At 45.2% G+C, this 25,702-nt stretch overlaps 1 protein-coding gene across 3 annotated transcripts in view; it reads left to right on the top strand.

Moving 5' to 3' along the window:
* MALT1 (MALT1 paracaspase) overlaps nucleotides 1-25,702 on the top strand; it is a 368,173-nt gene that overhangs the window by 220,045 nt on the left and 122,426 nt on the right. For 2 of the 3 annotated variants that reach the window (XM_068251271.1, XM_068251270.1), the window contains exon 1: nucleotides 22,203-22,354. The exons of the other annotated variant lie outside the window; for it this stretch is intronic. In XM_068251271.1, coding sequence (XP_068107372.1) covers nucleotides 22,203-22,354 — 152 coding nt within the window. Of the gene's footprint in view, nucleotides 1-22,202; nucleotides 22,355-25,702 lie in introns of those variants that run through there. 3 annotated transcript variants of the gene reach the window in all.

The raw sequence follows: 25,702 nt of genomic DNA, 5'->3' as shown, positions 1-25,702 counted from the left end.
TTCAGTAGTATGCTGCCCTGGCCTGGCGGTCCTGGCCCATCCTTGATTGCGCGCTTGTGGCAGGGCACGCTTCGGACGCGCACTGCCGGGTCAGGGCATGTGTACTACTCAGAGAGCGTGACACGGAAGTAGTACAGGCTCATAGCTGTTCGCAGGCGTGCTGTTCGCCTACATCTCTACTGCTCTGCTGCTTCTGCCTGACTCACAGAGCACAGAGCTTGCCTGCTGTAAGTCTGTGTGTGCGGGCACGCCCCTTACTTACATATATGCACGGCTCTCTGCTATCCTCTTCTCCATGTGCTGTTTTGCCCTCTGGTCTTCCTGTGCAGGTAAGCTGCAGCTTATTGCTGTGCAGTATGTATGACTGATGAAAGCATGCTGTGCGAAATTGCATATATATATATATATATATATATATATATATATATATATATATATATATATATATATATATATAGACACATATATATGTATATACAGCAAAGACCCCGTTATCCGGAGTTTAGGCAACCGGGACCTCTTTTGAGGAGCTTCCTGGGGGCAGGCATGCTCTCAAATACTTACCGAGTCTCCAGTGATGTCTGGCAGTCTCCCTCAATCTCTCTGCGGGCTCCTGGTAGCTTCCGGCATTTGTGTAAGGAAGCTGGCATGTCACATGAACCGATGCGGGTCAGCTGACACTCCGCCTTCTGTGCACTGTGCAAGCCGGTAAGCCACTCTGAGTGTGTGGGGAGATAGAGGGAGACTGCCAGTCATCGTTGGAGCCTCAGTAAGTATTTTAGGGGGAGGTTTGTGCTATTTCAGCAAGCACATGTATCAGGCGATCCCCACCTGTGCCGGAAACCCGGCGGGTGAGGGAATGGGGGGGGGGGGGGGGATGGTCGTGCATCCTCACAAGTTTGCTTCAGGCAGCAAACTATCTAGAACCTGCCCTGGAAAGTTGCTTTATAGGCAGCCCGGGTGCCTGATATTTATCGGGCTCCATTGCAACCCAAATTTCCCCACATTGCCAGTATTGAAATGGACATCTATTTCGGGGACCAAAAATTAGCGGGTTACATTCAAAAGCATTAATTAGAACAAGACTTCTAAAGGGTTCTTGCAAGGATTTTGAGGTATTTATGACAAATAGATAAGAATTTTCACATTTCAGTCCTCCTCCCTTTAATTTGCCAATCACATAATTTATCACTACGTATCACAACAAAATGACCTACGGTATATCTTGTTTTTTTTTTCACCACCAATTAGGCTTTCTTTGGGTGGTATGTTTTTCTAATCTATTCTAAATGCATTTTAATGGGAATAATAAGAAAAAATAGAAAAATCATTATTTCTCAGATTTCGGTCATTATTATTATTAGCTTTAAAAAAACATGTTACTGTGGATAAAAGCCACACATTTTATTCGCCCATTCGTCACAGTTATTACATTGTTTGAGTTATGTCCCTAGTACAATATATGCGACAATATTTTATTTGGAAATAAATGGGGTATTTTTCAGTTTTGTGTCCATCAATAATTACAAGCTCTTACTTTCAAAAATAAGTAATATACCCTCATGACATGCATTTGAAAAAGTTGAGCCCCTAAGGCCCCGTTCACACTTGCGGTTTTGTCAAAACCGCACCGGATGTCCGGACCGCACCGGAGCCGGACCGGACCTGATCCGTACGGTTCCTATCCGGATCCGGTCCGGATCCGGTCCGTTTGCATCCGGTTTCCGTGCGGTGTGAACACGGTTGCGGTCCGGATCCGGTTTCTTAAGGAGATAACATCCTGTAAATACCTGGGGTCTGGGAGGTCAGCAGAAGGGTCTGGGGTCATTGTTGGAGACAGGTGGACGTGTGGAGACCATCCGTGGATACAGAGACTGCAGTTGGGACCATGGATCCAGGCATTTTTTACTCGTAAACCTGGGAATTCTCTCCTTCCTGTTGTTCGCCTCCTCGTTATCAGACATCAGACATGTTGCTGCCAAAACGAGCTCCAGCATGAAATTGCTGCTGCCCCACTCTTTGAACGCTGGGCCCATGTGGTTCCCATCCAAAATGCATAGGAAGTGGGGTAGAACGTCCGTTTTTTGTAGCCAGTGTGTTGTGCGCTCTCCGGCTCTCATTGCTTTGTATTGGCCGGATGGTGCAGTCCGGCTCCGCTCCGGATACGGCTGCCGGAGGAGACGGACCAAAAAATAGCGCATGTTGGAACGGACGCCGGAGTCCGGATCCGGTCCGGATCCGGTCCGGCTCCGGTCCGGCAGAACGGACGCATGTGAACGGACGCATAGGCTTTCATTGCTATTGCCGTGCGTCCGTTCCGTCCGTTCTGCAAGCGGTCCGGCTCCGGCACGGCGATTCCGGACGGCCACCGCTAATGTGAACCGGGCCTTAGGTAACTTTTTATGTTTTTTTACATAATTTGTTTATGTATACAAATGTTTTATTTTGGTAGCTATTGGAGAGTGGAGGAGGTAAGGGGTTAATTTTAATGGGGGATGTATGTATTTTTATTCAATTTAATGTTAGGGTGTAATTTACTATTTGGCCACTAGAGTCCCCACCCCTTCCCAGTTTATTCCTACTGTGTAAACTCTGGACACAGGAGTATGTAACGTATGTATGTGCATGTATGTTTTACGTTCACTTTAGTCAATGACCACCGGCATCTCATTGATGCCGATGATCATTGTTCACAGGCACCGTGATTGGTGTATGGAAAATGTATTCCTATTCACTGATCTGTGTACTAACAGGCGGCCACAAGAACGTGCGTGGGAGCGCGCACTACGGCAATCGCGATGGGAGAGGAATAGCTACGTCCCTTCGACTTCAGATGAAGTCTGCCAGGGTGTAGATATTATCACTTAGAGATAATGATAATATGGGTTATAAATAACACAATAGTTTAAGTTCATGTTATTCTGTGGGCAGGAGGGTAGATCAGGTACAATACACAAGGAGGGAGGGCCCGGCCATGAAGCTTACAATCTAGAGGGAGGGGGTGGGGTGGTGAAACACAATGTGCAGCAATGAATGTGGTTGTTGGTCCTATTTGGATGACTGTCAATTATCATAGTCTTTAAAGGGGAAGTTCAGCCTAAACAAACATACTGTCATTAAGTTACATTAGTTAGGTTAATTAAAATAGATACGGTAGGTAATATAATCTCTTACCCACCCTATTTTAAAGAGACACTGTAACATCAAAAAGATCCCGGGGGGGGGGGGGGGGTACTCACCTTGGGAAGCCTTGGGATCCTAATGAGGCTTACCATGCCGTCCTCTGTCCCACGGGAAAAAATCAATTAACCCTTTGCGCACACTCATGCAAATGTTCAAACAAATGCATTCACAGATTTACTCATCCAGGCACAACTGTTATCCCTACAGCTAAATTAAAAGCCAGGGTTTTAGTTCACAGAAGAATGCATTCTTATGCTTAGTCACCTATACTGCGCAGAAGTACCCAGGTAAACATAGGTGTCCTAACTCTGGCCCTGTAACATGCATAGTGCAGACATGCAAACACATTCATTGCATCAAACCTATCAATGGATTAGGAGCACACATCCCAACTTCCTCTCCTGGGAAAGACAGTGCATCTTACCAATCGCACAAGGGAGCTAACATTATGTGTCCATGTGCACCATGCGCATACACCAGCATAACTCTGTCCCACGGGGGTCTCGCTGCAGCCCTCCGAACAGCTGGCGACAGACCCGACTGTCAATTCAATATTTAACTTTGCAGGCTCCAGCGGGGGCGCTGTGGCTGCTTTCGCCTCCGAACTAGACGGAAATACCCGATCTCAGTCGGGTCCGCTCTACTGCGCAGGCGCCGGAGACTTGCGCCTGCGCAGTAGAGCAGACCCGACGGCGATCGGGTATTTCCGCCTACTTCGGAGCCGACAGCCACCAGAGTGCCTGCGCAGGAGCCGGGAAGGTAAATATTTACGTCGCCGCTGTACGGAGGACTGCAGCGAGACCCCCGAGGGACGGAGGATGGCGTAGGAAGCCTCATTAGGATCCTGAGGCTTCCCCCACCCGAGGTGAGTACCCCCCACGGGACATTTTGATGTTACAGATTCTCTTTAAAAGAACAGGCAAATGTTTGTGATTGCATGGAGGCAGCCATCTTTGTAATGGGGGCAGTCATCTTTTTGGTTGAAGGAGGTGACAGGGAGCATGAGACACAGTTCCAACTGTCCTGTGTCCTGATAACCCCTCTCAGCTGCACGCACTAGGCTTCAAATCTCAAATGCAAAATTAAAAAAAAAAAAAATGCACCAAAACAGTAGAACGATAACAACAACATCAGAAATCCCATCATGCTTTGCACAGCATCAGGGGAAAAATGCCAGGGCAGTTTTCTTCTGTGCAGCTAAAAATAGGGCTTGGATAAGAAAAACAAAGTCCTGATGCTGTGAGACTGTTAAAGAAACACCAAGCCTTTTCAGTTCTGCTGAGTCGATTTTTAGTCTGGAGGTTCACTTTAAATGCGATGATGATATTCTATAATTTTGAGAACCGAGATCCGTCGAAACTAAAAATGATTTGAAATTCAAGCTACTTGCTGTTATGAGGTTCAGTTTGTTTTGTTTATTTGGTGAGGCGTTTTAGCTTATTTTCCAGTGACTGCATTTGCTGCTGCCGCATACCAACAACAACAGACACGGATCTGCTGTGATTTCCTCTGTGTTCTGTTTAATTAACTCAGCAATGCAAATCCTGGTTTTCAACAAAAGCCCCTTTTTATTAGTTTTTAACAGGGTTGTAATTAAAGAGTGTTTAAACTGTTGATGGCTTGTTTATATCATGATTTTTTTCAGTTTTAAAAAGTTTTCACCGTGGTTTCAATGCAGAGCCGCAATAGGACATAAGAAGCAGGGGGCTGCTTGACCGCATCTGTAAGATACGATGCGGAAGTTATGACAAAAGCACTGGTCCATTAACTCTTACAATGTAAAAAAAATATATAACTTAAGGTCCGTACACACGCCGGACTTTAGGCAACGATGGGTCCGTCGTTGCCTCCCACTGGGTGGGCGTGCCAGCGACAGTCCGGCGTGTGTACGCTCTGTCGTCAGACTGATACGGCTGTTCCTGAGCGATCCGCCCGGCGGATCGCTCAGAAACAGTCGTATCAGTCTGACGACAGAGCGTACACACGCCGGACTGTCGCTGGCACGCCCACCCAGCGGGAGGCAACGACGGACCCGTCGTTGCCAAAAGTCCGGCGTGTGTACGGACCTTTAACCACTTAACATCTCAGTCGTTTTCAGCTTATGCATCCGAGCAATGTTCACCTCCCATTCATTAGCCTATAACTTTATCACTACTTATCACAATGAACTGATCTATATCTTGTTTTTTCCGCCACCAATTCGGCTTTCTTTGGGGGGTACATTTTGCTAAGAGCCACTTTACTGTAAATGCATTTTAACAGGAAGAATAAGAAAAAAAATGAAAAAATTCATTATTTGTCAGTTTTCGGCCATTATAGTTTTAAAATAATACATGCCTCCATAATTAAAACCCACGTATTGTTATTGCCCATTTGTCACGGTTATTTCACCATTTAAATTATGTCCCTATCACAATGTATCGCGACAATATTTTATTTGGAAATAAAAGAGCATTTTTTCCGTTTTGCATACATCACTATTTACAAGCTTATAAAAAAAAAATAGAGAGAAATATTTCATCTTTACATAGATATTTAAAAAGTTTAGACCCTTAGGTAAATATTTATGTTTTTTTTTTTTTTATAGTAATGTTTTTTTTTGTTTTTTCTTATTAAACATTTTATGTGGGCATTTTTGGGAGGGTGGGATATAAAAGTGTTTAATTTGGGGAAATATTGGTGTATTGTAATGTTTGGGCTGGTGCACACCGAGCGGCTTTTTGGGCGTTTTCAGATCCGCTTGCGGCTGCGGATCTGCTTGGTCAATGTATCTCAATGGGGTGGTGCACACCAGAGCGGCAGGCGTTTTGCAGAAACGAAAAATGCCTGGGTGAGGCATTTTTTGGATTTCGGATGCGTTTCTGCCTCAATGTTAAGTATAGGAAAAACGCAAACCGCTCTGAAAAACGCCTGTTCAGAGCGGTTTTGCAGGCGTTTTTGTTACAGAAGCTGTTCAGTAACAGCTTTACTGTAACAATATATGAAATCTACTATACTGAAAACCGCAGCAGCAATCCGCAAAACGCTAGCAAAACGCCTCATAAAAATAAAAAAAAGCGTTTAAAAATCTGCTAGCATTTTGCGGATCTGCTAGCGGGTTTTGGTGTGCACCAGCCCTTTTTTGAGGATTTTCTTGTAGTTTTACTTTTTGGCCACAAGATGGCAATCTCGATTTTTTTTTTACATGACGTCACTCTAAGCGTACAATGTACGCTTAGAGAGACACAGCTTCAGAAAGAGCGAAGCTTCCAAGAGAAGCTGTCGCTTTTTCAGCGGGGGAGAGGAATCAATGATCGGGCTCCATAGCCCGATAAATTGATTCCGTGGCTACCAACTCCGCGGCCGGGAGTGCGCGTGCACGCGCGCGATCGGCCGCGGGAGCGCGCCTGTCCTCCTTGACGTTTTTATACGTCAAGGAGGACAAAGTGGTTAAAGAGAATCTGTACTCTAATATTCTTACACTAAAAAGCTATTCCTTATTTTCTCCTGTGCCCCTCTGTGCTGTTTCTGCCACTCTCTGCTGCAATCCTGGCTTGTAATTAACAGTTTAGGCAGTGTTTACAAACAAACTAACCAGCTTGTGATAGGCTCACATAAACAGAGTGTGTGAGTCCTACAGAGAGTGCAGTGGGCCTGCAGAGGGTGTGTATCGCTTCTATCCAATCACAAGCAGCCCTGCACATTCCACACATTCAGGCCTTAGCCCGACATACGCGACAGAGGAAAGGAGATAAGATTTATTACAGAGACAGTGCAATTAGGAAAGGCTGCAGTAAGCCAGAGCACATTAGAACAGGCATAGGAACTTATAGGATAGAAGAACTAAGGCTGAAAAATTTGTTACAGAGTCACTCTCTTTAAGCACAAGTAAGCGCTAAGGCTCCTTTTATACTGGCATGAACATCGTTATGCTTAGTGGAGCGCAGCAGACCAGATCGGAAGCAAACAGAATCTATTAAAGGATACTCAAGGTGACATGTGACATGATGAGATAGCCATGTGTATGTACAGTGCCTAGCACACAAATAACTAGGCTGTGTTCCTTTTTTTTCTTTCTCTGCCTGAAAGAGGTAAATATCAGGTATGTAAGTGGCTGACTCAGTCCTGACAGGAAGTGACTACAGTGTGACCCTCACTGATAAGAAATTACAACTATAAAACTCTTTCCTAGCAAAAAAATGGCTTCTGAGAGCAGGAAAGAGATTAAAAAAAGGGTCAATAGTTCATAGATTTTAGCTCTGGCATACTTCAATGAATGTGTTATTGAGCAAAAAACAATAAAACAGTAGATTTAAATATAAAATAAAACTGTGGAATATCTTAAAAAGTCATTTTTAGGAGAAGGAGGATAGATACAATTGTTTATTTCATTAGTTTATGTTCACCTCGGTGTCCTTTAAGTAAAAGGATCCATTCACATCCGTCCGTTCAGAACAGATCTGTTGAGGTAATGCACAATTCTTCCGGATCGACAAAATGCAATGGATGGCGATGGAGGCCAATGGAAGCAATGCTAGCCTATGACAATGGATGGTGTCCATTCCCACTAGGCTTCTCATTGCATGCGTTTTGCAAGTTATTCACCTGCTGCCACCCATTTGGGTCCTTGCACAAAACAAATTCTGGTATACCGATCCCGAGGTCCCAGCAGAAGCATCTCAGGCTCCCATTGGTTGCAATAGACAAATGGGAATCGCCCCCCAGTGAGGATTCTCATTGGTTCAAAGAGTAGTGGGCCAGTGAATAGTAGTGGGCCAGATCAGATGAAAAACTTATGTGCAATGTAAAAAACTGATTGGTTTAAAGGGACTCCGAGCAGTGCAGAAACTATGGAAAGATGCATACCATTTTGAAGCTCTCTTTCTCCTCTTTCCAACGACACATACACCGTCGCCCTACGCCTTTTAGTTTTCGATATTTTCACGATCAAAATCACGGCAGCCGCGGTTTCGATCGCGAAAATAGCGAAAACTAAAAGGCGTAGGGCGGCGGTTTATATATCGTTGGAAAGAGGAGAAAGAGAGCTTCAAAATGGTATGCATCTTTCCATAGTTTCTGCACTGCTCGGAGTCCCTTTAACCTCCTTGCCGGTTATCCCGAGCTCAGCTCGGGGTAACCTGCGCAGGAGGATTTCTCAGGCCCCGCTGGGCCGATTTGCATAATTTTTTTTCCCTACACGCAGCTAGCACTTTGCTAGCTGCGTGTAGTACGCGATCGCCGCCGCTCGCCGCCGATTCGCCGCTACCCGCCGCGCCGAGCCGCCCCCCCCGCCCCAGACCCCTGCGCAGCCTGGCCAATCAGTGCCAGGCAGCGCTAAGGGGCGGATCGGGGTTCCCTCTGACGTCACGACGTCGGTGACGTCATCCCGCCCGGTCGCCATGGCGACCGGGGAAGCCCTGCAGGAAATCCCGTTCACAACGGGATTCCCTGCATACTCTGATCGCCGAAGGCGATCGGAGTGGGTGGGGGGATGCCGCCGCTTAGCGGCTATCATGTAGCGAGCCCTGGGCTCGCTACATGATTTAAAAAAGTGCAGCGCTGCCTCCTTGCCGGATTTTTTAGACCGGCAAGGAGGTTAAAAGGAAAAAGGTTCAGTTTTTACCTCTGGATCTAGCCTAAGTTGAATAGGTACTATGTTATGCCACATGTCAGTTTAGGTATGCTTTAAATACTTATTATATTAACCTCCCTGGCGGTCTATTAAGATCGCCAGGGCGGCTGCGGGAGGGTTTTTTTTTAATAAAAAAAAAACTGTTTCATGCAGCCAACTGAAAGTTGGCTGCATGAAAGCCCACTAGAGGGCGCTCCGGAAGCGTCATTCTGATCGCCTCCGGCGACCAGAATAAACAAGGAAGGCCGCAATGAGCAGCCTTCCTTGTTTTGCTTACATCGTCGCCATAGCGACGAGCGGAGTGACGTCATGGACGTCAGCCGACGTCCTGACGTCAGCCGCCTCCGATCCAGCCCTTAGCGCTGGCTGGAACTTTTGTTCCGGCTGCGCAGGGCTCGGGCGGCTGGGGGGACCCTCTTTCGCCACTGCTCGCGGCGGATCGCCGCAGAGCGGCGGCGATCAGGCAGCACACGCGGCTGGCAAAGTGCCGGCTGCGTGTGCTGCTTTTTATTTCGCTCAAATCGGCCCAGCAGGGCCTGAGCGGCGACCTCCGGCGGTGATGGACGTGTATAGTCGTCCATACCGCTGAGGAGGTTAATAAACACTGAGCAGGGAGCACCTGCAGGACTGCAGTGGAAGGAGGTGGGCCAAGTCAGGTGATCTGCTTTGTACTGAGAAGTGAACTCCCACTATGCTGGCCATAAGGAGCTACTGGATGTTGCCAAGCAGGAACTTTCAGTAAAGTCCTGTGCTGTGGACAGAACATTATGCAAGACTAATTAACCCTTTCCAATCCACTGTTGGACTCGATCTGACAGTGGATTGTTCTGTCCTGCTTTTGATTGACTAGGAGCATAATGGCAGCAGCTGGAGGTACAATCCATGGATTCAAGAATACAATCCAACACATTGAGGGCCAGGTGGAGCTATAGCATGCGAACTGGTGCTGGGTCCCCTCCCCCATCCTGCTGATGGACAGGTCACCTCCTCTCCCTCGTCTGAGGTGGTAGAGAGGGCGCAAGAAATAGAGGCGCAAGGAAAAATGGGCAACGGGTGAAGCCGATATAATGTTACCGATAGTTTACTACAACTTAACCTAACCCTACTCTCACACAGAACCCTCCAATGTTTAACCCTAACACCTCCCTTACTGAAGCCTAACCCTAAAACCCCCCTTCCTGAGGCCTAACCCTAAACCCCCCCTTCCTGACGCCTAACCCTAAACCCCCCTTCCCGATGCCTAGTCCTAAACCCTTCTTCCTGGGGCCTAACCCTAAAAGCTCACTTCCTGAGGCCTAACCCTGAAACCCTCCTTCCTGAGGCCTAACCTCAAAACCCCTCTTCCTGATGCCTAACCCTAAAACCTCCCTTCCTAAGGCGTAACCCTAAAACCCCCCTTCCTGGCTCCTAATTCTAAAAACCCCTTTCCTGATGCCTAACTAACCCCCCCCCCTTCTGATGCCTAACCCTAAAACCCCCTTTCTGATGCCAAACCCTAAAATCCCCTTCCTGACGCCTAATTCTAAAGACCCCTTTCCTGACGCCTAACTAACCCCCCCCCCCCCTTTCTCATGCCTAACCCTAAAACCCCCTCTCTGACACCAAACCCTAAAACTCCTCTTCCTGACGCCTAACCCTAAAGCCTCCCCTCCTGAGGTCTAACCCTAAAACATACCTTCCTGACGTCTAACCCTAAAACCCCGTCCTAACTTTATCATTTTCAAAACAATAACATTTCAAAACAATAATTTTCAAAACAAAAGATTTGTTTATACAAAAGACAAAGCACTTCAAAAACTATAAAGTTCTTGTTTTCAAAAATGAAAAACAAAATCAGTCGGGCAAAAAGGAAGCTGCTCTAGGGCTTTTGATTTGAACACAACAGACCTAAGGGCCCTTTCACACCAGAGGACTTTATCTGCGTTTTAACGCCACAGCCGAAGTTGGCGTTTTCTAAGGTAAAATGAAAGACCATAGACTTTCATTTTACCTTTCACATCTAACTCTGCGTTTTGGAGCGTTGCGTTTCAACGCTCCCAGGAGCTTTTTCAGGGCTGTTTACAGCCAAAGTTGGCTGTTGGCGTTTCAATGATAGTCAATAAAAAAAGCCAACTTCAGCGTTTTCAAAGCGTTTTCAAAGCGTTTTACAGCTGACTTGTTCACTTATTTTTATAGGGAAAAAAAAGGAAGTTTTCATATGAGCTGTAAAACGCTTTGAAAACGCTATGTATTAACCACCTGAGCGGTCTGGACGAGCTCAGCTCGTCCAACACCGCCGGAGGTCGCCGCTCAGGCCCTGCTGGGCCGATTTTTATCAAATAAAGTGCAGCACACGCAGCCGGCACTTTGCCAGCCGCGTGTGCTGCCTGATCGCCGCCGCTCTGCGGCGATTCGCCGCGAGCAGCGGCGAAAGAGGGCCCCCCTAGCCGCCTGAGCCCTGCGCAGCCGGAACAAAAAGTTCCGGCCAGCGCTAAGGGCTGGATCGGAGGCGGCTGACGTCAGGACGTCGGCTGACGTCGATGACGTCACTCCGCTCGTCGCTATGGCGACGATATAAGCAAAACAAGGAAGGCCGCTCATTGCGGCCTTCCTTGTTTATTATGGGCGCCGGAGGCGATCGGAAGATCGCCTCCGGAGCGCCCTCTAGTGGGCTTTCATGCAGCCAACTTTCAGTTGGCTGCATGAAATAGTTTTTTTTTTATTTAAAAAAAACCCTCCCGCAGCCACCCTGGCGATTTAATCAGAACGCCAGGGTGGTTAAGCAAAAGGCTGACTTTCAGCCTTTTCTACCGCAGCCTCTAGTGTGAAAGAGCCCTTAAAGAGAATCTGTCCTCTAATATTCTTACAATAAAAAGCATACCATTCTATTCATTATTTTCTCCTGTGCCCCTCTGTGCTGTTTCTGCCACTCTCTGCTGCAATCCTGGCTTGTAATTAACAGTTTTAGGCAGTGTTTACAAACAAACTAACCAGCTTCTAATAGGCTCAGCTAAGCATAGTGTGTGAGTCATTCAGATTGTGCAGGGGGCCTGCAGAGGGTGTGTATCGCTTCTACCAATCACAAGCAGCCCTGCACATTCCACACAATCAAGCCTTAGCCCGACAAACAGGACAGAGGAAAGATACATTGATTTATTACAGAGACAGTGCAGTTAGGAAAGACTGCAGTAAGCCAGAGCAGATTAGAACAGGCATAGGAACTTATAGGATAGAAGAACTAAGGCTGAAAAATTTGTTACAGAGTCTCTTTAAAGTTTGAGCCAGGAATGTTTTATTGTTCTGTTTCACATGCATTCCTATCCTTGCCCAATCTGAGCACTGATGTTTATGTCAGCTGACAATCATCTAAGCTTGACTGCAGGATTTTACAGCTCTTGTTCCCAGTAACTTATCTGTGCAGACAACACACAGGTCATTCTCCTCAATGTAATGATCATCTACCTGCTGCGACACGCCAAGAATAATATAGTGAGAATGTTTCAGGTGTTCCTCCTGTCAGATGCATTCCTGAGCACCATGCTTTCACACTCTCACGTCCTGCTCACAAGGTGAATTGTTCACAGTAATGAGGACAGTCAATGCAGAGCAATGCGCTCATCACTTGCCCTAGATTTCCATCGCGGGAAAGCCCCGAGCTCTGAAGACTCCTTCCTGGCATTCATCGGGAATACCCGCTTTCCACTCCTGATCTACATATTATTTGTGTGCTGAAAAGGCACAATACAGAGCACATTGTGACATGTGAAACTGTAATAATACTTAATCAATATAGGCTTGCTATACACTAGCAGTTCTGGATGGTTGTCTGGCTTACAGGGGCGAAAAGGGATAATATTTGTATATTCAGGAGTGGTGCATTGTGGGTAACCACACATGTTCACTTATAGCTGAATTATTACAAGTTTCCCTCTGTTTTAAGAAGGCAAATTTCACCAAGCATTTCTTATTAGCAGGAGGGCTTTTTGGTCTCTTTTATCCCCCTACACATTCCTAGCGGTTTGGGTCACCCCGAGCTACGTGGTTACTCTATATTTTTCAACCATACTTTTTTGAAAAAAAGGAAAAATTAATTTGAAATAAAAAACGGTTAAAGTGAACCCGAGATGAAAATAAGCAGATGAGATAAACAATGATATTTATCCTGCTACTGCTAAAAACAACCTTTTTTAAGTATTCTAGGGTTTTATTTTATATTTGAACATTTACAATGTAGGTTGAATGTTTTACTGTCTCTAATCGGTGGCAGCCTATTAAGTGTCCCAGAGTTAGAAAAAGTACTGTTTAGCAAACATAAGGATAAGCATCATCCTAAAAATGACCTTTAAGATAATGAGGACGGAATGTACTAAATGGGTAATAACACAACCATGGATATGAAAAAGAGAAAAGTACCCAATATGCAGCACCAGACCACTCCAATATATTCAAAATACAAATTCTTTATTTGATGAAAAGCAAACACAGTAAAAACAATATTAAAAATCACCACAAGGTGATAGCAGCGGTATACATAATTTATAAATAGTAATAGTGGTAACAACAATCCATATGAATATCCTCCCACTCAGATTATTACATACAATTACATATTGGTAAGTAAGGTAAACAGAGGGACCCTCAATTGGATAATAAAAAGGAGTTAATAGGGCTTGTATAAAGTGCAAAGCGTGATAATAATAATAATAAATTCAATTGTAAGTAGATCAGAGTGGGACAAAAAGACCAGGCATCCCAGATAAAAGTATGCACCAAACACTGATTTCCGCATGAGAAGGTACCCAAAGTGTGAAATTGGAATACAAGTGGAAAGCCAAACTTACGTGTGAGAGGAGGACAACACAGTACACCGCCGCCGCCTTAATGCATCACGCAGGCTCAACCCGCTTCAGATAGAGGCAACTTAGCAATGGCGTAGAAGACGCTTTTAATTATTTATCTGATATAAGTACCAACAGCACCACCTACAACAGAGTCCGTTTTTTACTCTGAAGTATCACTATGCATGTGCCCTCATTTTTAATAATTACTAATAAAGAGTGTACTTTACTTTTTTGTACTTTTTTACAGTCAATAGAGCTCTTTCCCATTGTGTGGGATTCGTGTTTATAGATTATCTCCCTGACACAAATATGGACCGAGCGTTGTGTTCTCACTGGAATATTTTGAAAAAATGACAGTAAAAATAGTGATGAGCAGAAATTACGCTTATATGTTATTACACATCGTAATTTGCAATTACGCATCGTAATTGTATTACAACATTTTGGGGAAAAGCGTAATTAATTTTGTATGTAATTGTAAGCATTTGTAATTACGCATAATTTACACCTAATTTCATGCCGAGTTTGGCGGTGAATAGCAAAGTCCCCATACAGGCTATTGCTACCAAAATTGCTACATAGGTTGAGGAGAATAGTGGCTACAAGGTAAAAACATTTTTTTTCAAAAAGACCTTGTAGTTTTGATGGATTTTAAAAAAATAAAGAAAAATGTTTTTTAAACTGTATTTTTTCTGAGTTTAAAAAACATTTTTCTTTGCATAATTAAAATCGATTTTCTCAAAAACTACAAGGTCTTTTTGAAAAAAAATTTCTCTACTTGTACCCAATATTCTCCTCAACATATATAGCAATTTTGATAGCAATAGCTTGTATGGAGGCGTTGCTATTCTCCGCCAAAGTCGGCACAAAATGACGCGTAAATTCATGCGTAATTAGGAATGATTAAACAAAGTCAATTGGATTACGAGTTTGTAATTAAGTATAGACGTTATTGCAAAAATGTACGCGTAAGTTTGTGTAATCGTAATTAGCTGATTATCAACGATCATCACTGAGTAAAAATAACCTTGATCGCTTTTGAGATGACATTTAGGGCTCTGTTCCCACTATGGCCCTTATTCGATTCACCTTTTCTCCTAAGTTTTCTCCTAGGAAATAATTTTTCAACTCGTGTTTAAAGGGAACCTGTAGGGAAAACAACTGCCCCGGGGGGTACTAACCTCGGGATGGGAAAGGCTCTGGATCCTAATGAGGCTTCCCTAGTCCTTCTCAGCAGCCCCAATCCAGCGATGACTCCCCCAGAGAATGGCCCCCACAATACTGAGAGCTGTGCGCCTTTATAGTAGCTGCTTGCTCATGGGGCTCCGGCCAAGCCCGATCCGGTCCACTCTGCTGGGCAGGAGCAGAAAGCTCACATCTGCGCAGTAGAGTGGACCCAATCGGGCTCAGATATTTACCCTGGAGCCCGAACGGGAAGCAGCTATTGTGCCGGCGCGAGGCGAACACTGTTCGTGGGACCCATCGGTGGAAGCCGTAGTGCACCAGCTCAATCCACCAACAAGCCTTTGTCGGTGGACTTTCCGGGGGGCCTGCACTGGATTAGGGGTGCTAAGGAGGATGAGGGAAGCCTCATTAGTATCCAGAGAATTCCCCCTCCTGAGGTAAGTACCCCCTAGGGGCACTTTTTTTCACTACAAGAACCCTTTAAAATAACTTTTCAGCACTCCACGTGTGTGGACTGTACTCTCACATGTACAGTAGGGCAGTGCTTGTATGGGGATGATATTAGGGGACATGAGTGCATACGGATGGAAGTTCATCTACTGGTGCTCTGGCAGATAGACCGTGTGCACCTCAAAATTTATTATTAAGGGAGTGGATCCTAAGCCAACATTCTTGCATATGGATAGCTTTCCTATTACACAATTCACTACTGTGCAAATATGTACAGGTTGGGGTGTTGCCATCCAGGTGACATGTTTTTAAAGGATAGCCTTATTTATTTTAGGAAGCCAATACCAAAGTGTATTGCACATATTACAAGACTTTTCATGTGTTTCACCTCTCCACTGGAATACTCTGCTCCAACACATCCGTCACTCTCCAACCTTTGATATCTTTAAATACTTCACCTCCAAAGGTTTTCCCCCTTAAAAATCCAGAGCAATTTTCACCTGTCAGCGCTCCTTCCATTCATTTGCCTATTGCCATATTGCAACAAAACAATCTATATCTTGTTTTTTCGCCACCAATTAGGTTTTCTTTGGGGGGGGGGGGGGGGGGGATGGTACGTTTTTTGCTAATAATCATTTTATTCCAAATGTCTTTTAACAGGAAAAATAAGAAAAAAAAATAATTATTTCTTAATTTTCGGTCATTATAGTTTTAAAATAATACATGCTACCGTACCTAAAACCCACATATTTTATTTTCCCATTTGTGCCGAATATTGCAACGTTTAAAATTGTTCCCTAGTACAATGTGTGACGCCAATATTTTATTTGGAACGGATCTGGAAGAGCGTGCAAAAGACCAGCACTACAAAATCACAGTCTCAAGTGGAAGAGTAGCAGGGCAGAGAGATAGAGAGTCCTGTGTCACAAATCACTGCCTCATGAAGTTAGGAACTGTGTGCTCATGATCAGGTTGCTTTGCATAGATCATGAAGAAAGGATGACAGACGATCAGGCACTGCAGTTACTTAAATTTATTCCGTATCATAAAATGGGTGTAAAAATTTGAAACAGAGTTGCATCATTAGTGGTAGATGTGTCGATCACAGTCAGACAACTTGTGCATCAGTGACACTAAATAAGCATTGTAAGATCCTACCAGGACAGAGGCAGCAGCAGTGGGTGCAGGGCAACAAACACGGGCAGCCCAACGGCCGTTTTGCACGGTGCTTCTTCCGAGACTGGTTCACAGAGCTGCAGCAGAGAGGAATCATGAGGCTAGTTTGCTTGTCCCCTGGCCTGGTACTCAATCCCATCAGGGGAACTTTACTGGAGAAGACTTTGCAGGAGGAAATAGATTGACTAATGACATTTTTTTTTAAAATGCATTGCTTCAGGCTAGGCTGCTTTTTATGATACAGAACACAGGAGAGATGGCTGAACTGACGTTGTGGGTCTATTAGTTGCTAAGGGTGCTAACTCAGCATGCCCAAAGCTTTTATTGATTAGCGCCGCGCGGTGCACAAAAAAAACGTCTGCACCGGGTGCGACCAAACCATCACACTGGGTGCCCCTAAAACGTTGCACAGTGCGACGTTTTGGGCGCACCTAGTGCAAGGTTTTAGGGGCACACGGTGCAAGGTTTTAGGGGCACACGGTGCAAGGTTTTAGTTGCACCCAGTGAGACATTTCGCGTGCACTGTGAAGCGCTAAACTTTGTGCACGCTATTTTAGCGAGCGAAACTTTGCACGTCTTAAAGTGCTTTAGGCGTGCTAAGGGGCTTTTAGGCACGGAGCAGTGCTTTTTAGCGCTGCTAGATTTGGGCGCAGCCGGCTCCTCCATAGACTATAATAGGATTCACTCCTATTGCAGCGCTCAGTGAGTAACATCGGCGCCGTCAGGAGACGGAGCCGAGGTTGCTTAAAAAACACAATAATTCGGCCTCCAGCAATCGCTGGAAGCCGAATTATTTCATTCCCCCACTATCCATGGCGGCTGGAGGGGGAATAGTAATTAACACGGCCCGGACTTGTGCAGAAGCAGGATCAGCCTTATACCGGCTGAATCCCAAGTCTACCGGCGCCGATTTAAAATGTACTCTTTAGGAGTGCTAACTAAGTTAGCACCCTTTTGTGAATCAAGCCCAAGTGATGGATGGGCATTCCTGTCTTGCTTCTGTGTGCACAGGGCTTACAGTCAGTAGTAGTAAGGACGATTGTGAGAGTGCACAGGCAGTGAGCTGGGAAAGATTCATTAATCACTTTGCTTGACCAACTGTGCAGCTGCACAATCTGATACCCTTTATAACAGTGGCAGCTTCTCCTTCTGACCTCCAAACATCAATACCAAACTGCTATGTCATGCCTCACCCCATTGGCTTCAGACTGCTGCTGCCGCCCATAAACCCAAGTCTCTGCTGCACTTAGTATTTATATAGCACCAACAGCTTCCACAGTGCTGTACGGAGTATATTGGCTTGTCACCTAACTGTCCCTTAGAGGTGCTCACAATATAATACCTACCATAGTCCTATGTCTATGTATGTATCGGGTGTAGTGTAGTCTGTAGTGCTACATGCTATCTCCTCTCTGTAACAGACCACCTTCCTTTTGCCCATCTGTGCTCATTTACACCTGATTTCCAGCTTCTTTTCCTGGCAAATCGATCCTTCCAGGCTGTGCCCTATTTTGATATAATGTTTCAAAATTGTCATATAATGTGACAAAACTGTCAACCTAATGATTAAATGTGAAGAGAGACATTGGTCAATCATGTACATGGTCCTTAGGTCTTAGGAGGGGTGGGCGGTGAGGCCTTGGGTAGTGAAATACAGTGGTGTGAAAAACTATTTGCCCCCTTCCTTATTTCTTATTCTTTTGCATGTTTGTCGCACTTAAATGTTTCTGCTCATCAAAAACCGTTAACTATTAGTCAAAGATAACATAATTAAACACAAAATGCAGTTTTAAATGATGTTTTTTATTATTTAGTGAGGAAAAAAAACTTCAAATCTACATGGCCCTGTGTGAAAAAGTAATTGCCCCCCTTGTTAAAAAAATAACTGTGGTTTATCACACCTGAGTTTAATTTCTGTAGTCACCCCCAGGCCTGATTACTGCCACACCTGTTTCAATCAAGAAATCACTTAAATAGGAGCTATCTGACACACAGAAGTAGACCAAAAGCACCTCAAAAGCTAGACATCATGCCAAGATCCAAAGAAATTCAGGAACAAATGAGAACAAAGTACTGTAATTGAGATCTATCAGTCTGGTAAAGGTTATAAAGCCATTTCTAAAGCTTTGGGACTCCAGCGAACCACAGTGAGAGCCATTATCCACAAATGGCAAAAACATGGAACAGTGATGAACCTTCCCAGGAGTGGCTGGCTGACCAATATTACCCCAAGAGAGCAGAGAAAACTCATCCGAGAGGCCACAAAAGACCCCAGGACAACATCTAAAGAACTGCAGGCCTCACTTGCCTCCAATTAAGGTCAGTGTTCACGACTCCACCATAAGAAAGAGACTGGGCAAAAACGGCCTGCATGGCAGATATCCAAGGCGCAAACCACTTTTTAAGCAAAAAGAACATTAAGGCTCATCTCAATTTTGCTAAAAACACACCAGCAAATCCACCTCTGAATGGCTGAAGAAGAACAAAATGAAGACTTTGGAGTGGCCTAGTCAAAGTCCTGACCTGAATCCTATTGAGATGTTGTGGCATGACCTTAAAAAGGCGGTTCATGCTAGAAAACCCTCAGATAAAGCTGAATTACAACAATTCTGCAAAGATGAGTGGGCCAAAATTCCTCCAGAGCGCTGTAAAAGACTCGTTGCAAGTTATCGCAAACGCTTGATTGCAGTTATTGCTGCTAAGGGTGGCCCAACCAGTTATTAGGTTCAGGGGGCAATTTCTTTTTCACACAGGGCCATGTAGGTTTTGAGGTTTTTTTCTCACTAAATAATAAAAACCATCATTTAAAACTGCATTTTGTGTTCAGTATTGTTATCTTTGACTAATAGTTAATGGTTTTTGATGAGCAGAAACATTTAAGTGTGACAAGCATGCAAAAGAATAAGAAATCAGGAAGGGGGCAAGTAGTTTTTCACACCACTGTATACAAATCCAGCCTCGGCTGAGGGGGTCTCGGAGTCAGCAAAAGCCAAGTGGCATCACTATCTGTACTGGAGGAGGGGGGGGGGGGGGGGTTGGGTATTTTTTGACTCTCGCCCTGGGAGCAGTTTGACCTAGAAACTGCACTGCAGTGGTAAGTGATGCTTTGAGGAAAGGAAATGGCAAGAAAACACAGGTCTGAAAGTCCTGGCCTCAACAATTAACAAGGGAGGAGGCAGGGGGGAAATACTGGGCTGCAGGAAGGGGAGTGAATAACTGCAGCACTTAGGGGCCTGGAGGAGGTATTGGCTGCACTTAGGGCCCTTTCACACCAGAGGGCTTTTTCGGCGTTTTAACGCCACGGCCGAAGTTGGCGTTTTCCTAGGTAAAAGAAAGTCCATAGACTTTCATTTTACCATTCACACTAAACGCCGCGTTTTGGAGCGTTGCGTTTCAACGCTCCCAGGCGCTTTTTCTGGGCCTACCGCGGTGTTTCTCATTACAATTGATTGTAATGTATAGGCGTTAAAACGCCTTCAAAACGCTTTGAAAACGCCTGCAGCCAAAACGCAGCGTTTTAGCCTTTCACCGCTGCCTGTAATGTGAAAGAGCCCTTAAGGTACAGGAGGGTTTAATGGCTGCAATACTGTATGCAGTGCAATCATTAACTCCTCCTAAGCACCAATTACAGCCATTAACTTTGCTAGGTAGACCTATACTTGATTCAACAACAAAAAAATCCAGGTTAAGAGAGTTGAATATTGGAATCGAACTATACACAAGGTCAACTTGTATTCGAGTATATACTTTTTTGAATTCTGAGAGAACAGGTGAAACTTGAAAAATTAAATATCGTGCAAAAGTTCATTTATATCAGTAATTTAACTTAAAGGGTGAAACTAATATATGAAATAGGAACCCTTTGCAGGTGTTTTGGATGAATTAATTGATTATAGTCTGACACTTTGAGCCTAGGAATATTGAACACTTTCACAATAGTCTAATGGTCTGAGATAGATTTTAATTTTGGGGGTTCTCATGAGCTGTAAGCCATGATCATCAAAATTATAACAAATAAAGGCTTGAAATATCTCAATTTGCGTGTGATAAATTTATTTTATATATTAGTTTCAACTTTAAGTTGAATTACTGTAATAAATGGATTTTGCAAGCTTTTCTAATTTTTCAAGTTTCACCTGTATATCATTATTATTTAATAGCGCCATTACATTTCCCTGGCGCTGTACAGAGTAAACTCCAAACACGGGTACATAAAAATATAGACACTGGTACATATTACAGAAACGGTAGACAATATAATAAGTTATAGTGACAACTGTATAGTGATGAACAAAATGTACAGCAGCTTACTAGACACAAAAACGAGAGAGCCCTTTTTTTTTTACAAGTTTACAATCTAAAGGAACAGAGAGGAAACACGAGGTGGTCGATACTTAAGTTTCCAATCCGGGTTGTTGTATCTGATTATATTTAGGAGCTCAGCTTGGCCTTTGGCTAGGTTCGATTGTATGCTTACCCAAAAATGTGCATTTTAAGGTGCAGTTGAAGCTTGCAAGGTTAGGAGAGTGACAAGTGTGATTTTTTTTAAGGGGGAATAGAATACCAGAGGAGTGGTGAGACCCGTGAAAAATCTGTATATAAATGGGACAAGATTATTCTAGGGAGGAAAGCAGAGGGTCATGTGCAGGGCAGCAGTTTGGATGGTATCTGGACACTAGTAAGGAGATGTAATGCTGGGTACACACCATGCGTTTTCCCGCTTGATCCGCGGCTCGTTCGGGATTGATACGACTATTTCCGACATGCTCGATTCGGGCTTCAATCGTTCCTGCCGTCGATTTGCATGTTAAGTATGCAAAATCGAGGGCAGGAATGATTGAAGCCCAAATCGAGCATGTCAGAAATAGTCGAATCGATCCCGATCGACCCGCGGATCCAGCGGGAAAACGCATGGTGTGTACCCAGCATTAGGGGAAGAAAGATTGTGGAGACTGATTTATAGGTTAGAGCCGAAGTGAATATTCTTGTTAATGGTATCATGATTGAGAAAAGGCTGCATGTAAATTTTATACTGTATTTTTGTGTTGAAGCTGATAGGAGTTGGTTAGAGAGTGAGTGTGAGGGATAAAAAAAGAGAAATCAAATATAACCCCTAAGGAACAGGGTTGGGGAACTGAGTCATGGGGTGTTATTGACATTTATTGTTATATAAGGCAGAGAAATGGAAACAGTGGAACAATGATCGTTCTGTTTTACTGTAAAGCTTCAAGAAGTCATAAAATATGACTGTCAGCAAACAAACCTTTAGGAATAAAACTTAACTTTAAAAAAAACAACAATATGGGGTTTACACGATCTTCATCGCATTGCGTTGTTGTTTACATTATATAGTGTTACGGATTTTTTTTTTAGAAGCTTGCTGTATAAAAACTTTCCATCCTGTACAGTCCTCGCAACAGAGGAACAAAAGTCTAACTATCCATAAAGACTTGTAACAGCCGTATAAACTGATGGGTGACTCACAGCTGGCCTTACTTGGTTCTATAGAAGAGATAGGATAAAGCAAGTCAGATTACACCATGAACTGCACAGGGACTTCCCTGAAGCTTTGCAGGTTTGATAAAACCAACACGCAAGACAAGTACGCCAGTTTCACTTTCTCTTGTCATCCCCAGATGAAGGCAAAAGGCCCTACGCCCCACAGGAGATGGCGCTAGTAAGCAAGACCTTATACAGTATGTAAATGACACACAAGCAGGAAGAGTAGTAAGGAAATAAGCTAATGTGAGCTACCTGAGTGTTGTGTGCACACAGAGATGTCTGACACTCAGAACTTCCATAGCCTCAATATTAATTTATTACAAGAGTCCACCCTGCAGAAACTCGGTGAGCTTCTCGACCAGCCCAGCGACAAAGGATGGAGGAAGCTGGCCAGCCTTATTGCGAAAAGCAGTCGCTTCAAGCTAAGGTAACGTTATCCCTCAAGTACCGGCGTCTCTTGTGCGTGTCTGGAGGTTAGACTAGCAGTGGCGGAGCAGAAGAACGTTAGCTAGAGTAATAGTCAATACTTTCAACTCATTTACAGGGGGAAGGGCACTGCTGCTGGGGTATTACATTTCAACTTGTCACTTCTACTGTCAACTACTCACTCATTATACTGTCACTTTCTTTACACACTTCTTTGAAATATTTAATTTTGGGAAGTCAGGTTATGACTTTAAAGTGTGTATTTTTAAAGCAGGTGTGTGGCCTTTTAAAGTGCTATTTATGTTAGCAGGGGTGTAACAATTGCCCCTGCAAGGGATGCAGCTGCAGGGGGGCGCAGAAGCTGAAGGGGGGCCCGTGGGGGGAGAAGATTCCTTTCCCTGTCCTGAGAGACTGACAAATAAGGGCACGGAGAGAAAAAGCTTTCTGCTCTCTGCACAATTGTTGTAATGACTGCATCTGCTCAGCCACTGATCAGATTTGTAGACAGTCCCTATTCAGTGTGCCGCAGGGTCTTGTGTACAACGCCTTGCCCGTAGACTCTTCACCCCCTTCCAAAGTGCTTTTTACTGTAGCGATGCTGGAGAAGTTGGCAGAGCCAGTTCTGCTCCATCAGAGGAGGACAGAGTAAGTGTAATAAGCTGAGGTTGGGAGCTGCCTTCTTTGTGCCTTTTTCTGTATGTGTTTTCTGTACACCAAGGTGTGACATTTGAGTTATCACGGTTTAGTGAATTAAGCCCCATGTGTGTCCGTATGTGGGAAAACACTGTCACAAACCTCGCCAGGGTCCCCCGTCCTCCCCTCCCCTCCAGCTTTAAAAAGTTAAGTTGCTGCAGCTATTGTAAGAGGCACAGGCGGGGATCACTCACCTTTTCCGCGTTCCACTGTGCGCTCCACTGACGTCACTTCCTGTAACGCCGTCCACTTACAATACAGTGGGCGGCGTAGCAGGAAGTGACGTCAGTGGAGCGCACGCTGGAACGCGGAAGAGGTGAGTGATCCCCGCCCGTGCCTCTTACAATAGCTGCAGCAACTTAACTTTTTAAAGCTGGAGGGGAGGACGGGGGACCCAGGCGCTATCCCCTATCCCCTCCAGCTCGGGCGGCCACCCGCACCCACGGACGGGCGGGTGCCGCCCCCCAGAAGTGCCGCCTGAGGCAAAAGTTTCACCATGCCTCATGGGCGGACCGGCCCTGTAGGCTTACAGTGGGCCTGAAGTCATGCACAGCACACAAGGAAAACACAGATTAATCCACCCCGTTTGTGTTTAGAGTGAAGAGCCGGTCTAATCCCCCCTCAGCTGCAAGTAATCACAATTGTAATTTGAGCTCTCAGCTGTGTCAGCGCAGGAATCTCGGCAGTCTCAGGTAATTTGGAAATACAGGATGTTAACCCTTTGTCTGCTTCCATGAAAGCAGGAAGTAGACACTGCAGATTTATTGAATTGGCCGATTGTGCCACTCAACCGCCACTGAAGCCTACTCGCTCTGCTGTGGTTATGACAGCAGAGCTTCGTGAGCCAGTCTGGATCTGACTTCATTCGTTCCTGACCATGTGATCACTGTGAGCCGATTGGATTGCAGTGACATTGCAAATATGTGATGCAGTGGTTGCATTGGCACTGAGGCCTTTGGACTAGAGGCTTGCATCGGGTACCCGTGGATTACCCAAAATGCAGGTCTGGTTCGGGTACCTGTTTTTAACTTTAATCGGGTTGCGGGTCAGGTGCGGCTACCAGATTTACCAGAAAGCGAATTGCGGGTCAGGTGTGGGTAGCGGGGCTGCGAGTCTGCAAATTAGACCCGCGCAAGGCATTAGGTCGGGTACCCGCGGGTTACCCAAAATGCAGGTCCAGTTCAGGTACCCATTTTTATTTAATCGGGTTGTGGGTCATGTGCGGGTCGGTTGTGGGTACCAGATTCACCAGAAAGCGAATTGTGGGTCATGTGCGGGTAGCGGGTCTGCTTGTCGGTTGTGGGTACCAGATTCACCAGAAAGCGGGTTGTGGGTCGGGTGTTGGTAGTGGGGCTGCGAGTCTGAAAATTAAATCCATGCAGGGCATCAGGTTACCAAAATGCAGGTCGGGTTCGGGTACCCATTTTGATCTAATTGGGTTGCAGGTCGGGTGCGCGTAGCGGGTCTGCGGGTGCGGGTCGGGTGTGGGTTAGGGTACCAGCTTCACCAGAAAGCAGGTTGTGTGTCGGGTGCAGGCAGCAGGGCTGCGGGTGCGGATCTGTAAAATTAGACCCGTGCAGGCCTCTACCTTGGACCACAGCAGTGGCTTTTGACTGGACCATTTCCAAGTTGCAAACATGCAACAAATCGAAAAAAAAAATAGCATCTCATTGATGAGCTGGTCAGCACGGTGGTGTAGTGGTCAGCACTCTCACCTTGCAGCTCTGGGTCTCTGGTTCGCATCCCAGCCAGGGCGCTATCTGCATGGAGCTTGTATGTTTTCCCTGTGTCTGTGTGGGTTTCCCCCGGGGCACTCCAGTTCCCTCCTACATCCCCAAAACATACATATAAGTTAACTGGCTTCTCCCTAAATTGGCCCTAGGCTACAATGGATATATGACATGACTATTGTCGAGCTTGCCTTGTGAGCTCCTCTGAGGGACAGTTAATGACATGACTATGTACTCTGTTGTGGAAGATGGCGCTGTATTAATAATAAAAATGAGCTCTATTCCTGGGTAGACTGACTCTTCGGAAAATCTGAGGGTCTGCAGCAAGTAGGTGACCACCGCTACTGATTTAGCTTTTGACCCAAGTATTTGAGCCTAAAACACTGCTAGCTGTAATCCATGAGTTGTCTCAAACAACATTCAGGGCTCGTTTCCACTATCGCGAATCCGCATCCGCATGCGTCCAACGCATGCGGATTCGCACATGTAATGCAAGTGGATGGGCCTGTTTCCACTGTAGCGTTGTTGAGGTGTGTTTTTTTTCAGCGGTGAAAAAACGCACAAAAGAGCCGCAGAATTCGCCTGCGAGTGGAATGCATGCAAATCGCATGCAATGTATTTAATAGGGAAATCGCATGCGGTTTCCCCATGCGTTTTTTGCCGCGAATTCGTATAGGTTCCAATGTAAATTCACACAGGCAGTGACGGTTAAAATCGCATATACTCTCACCTATGCGAACTCGCATGCGAATTCGCGGCAAAAATGCATGGGGAATCGCATCCGCATGCGATTTCATCAGCGGTGGAATCCAGGCGATTCCGCCCCGCAATAGTGGAAACGAGCCCTCACTTGCCTGTTCTTCACTTCCATGGTTGTACCATTTCTCGCTGGAAGACCACATGACCTGTGAGACATTAAGGAAGTA

Source organism: Hyperolius riggenbachi, chromosome 1 (assembly GCF_040937935.1).
Source record: "Hyperolius riggenbachi isolate aHypRig1 chromosome 1, aHypRig1.pri, whole genome shotgun sequence".
Classification (NCBI taxonomy): Eukaryota; Metazoa; Chordata; class Amphibia; order Anura; family Hyperoliidae; genus Hyperolius; species Hyperolius riggenbachi.
Note: the sequence above shows the minus strand (reverse complement) of the source record. Positions and strands in the feature narration are given on the sequence as shown.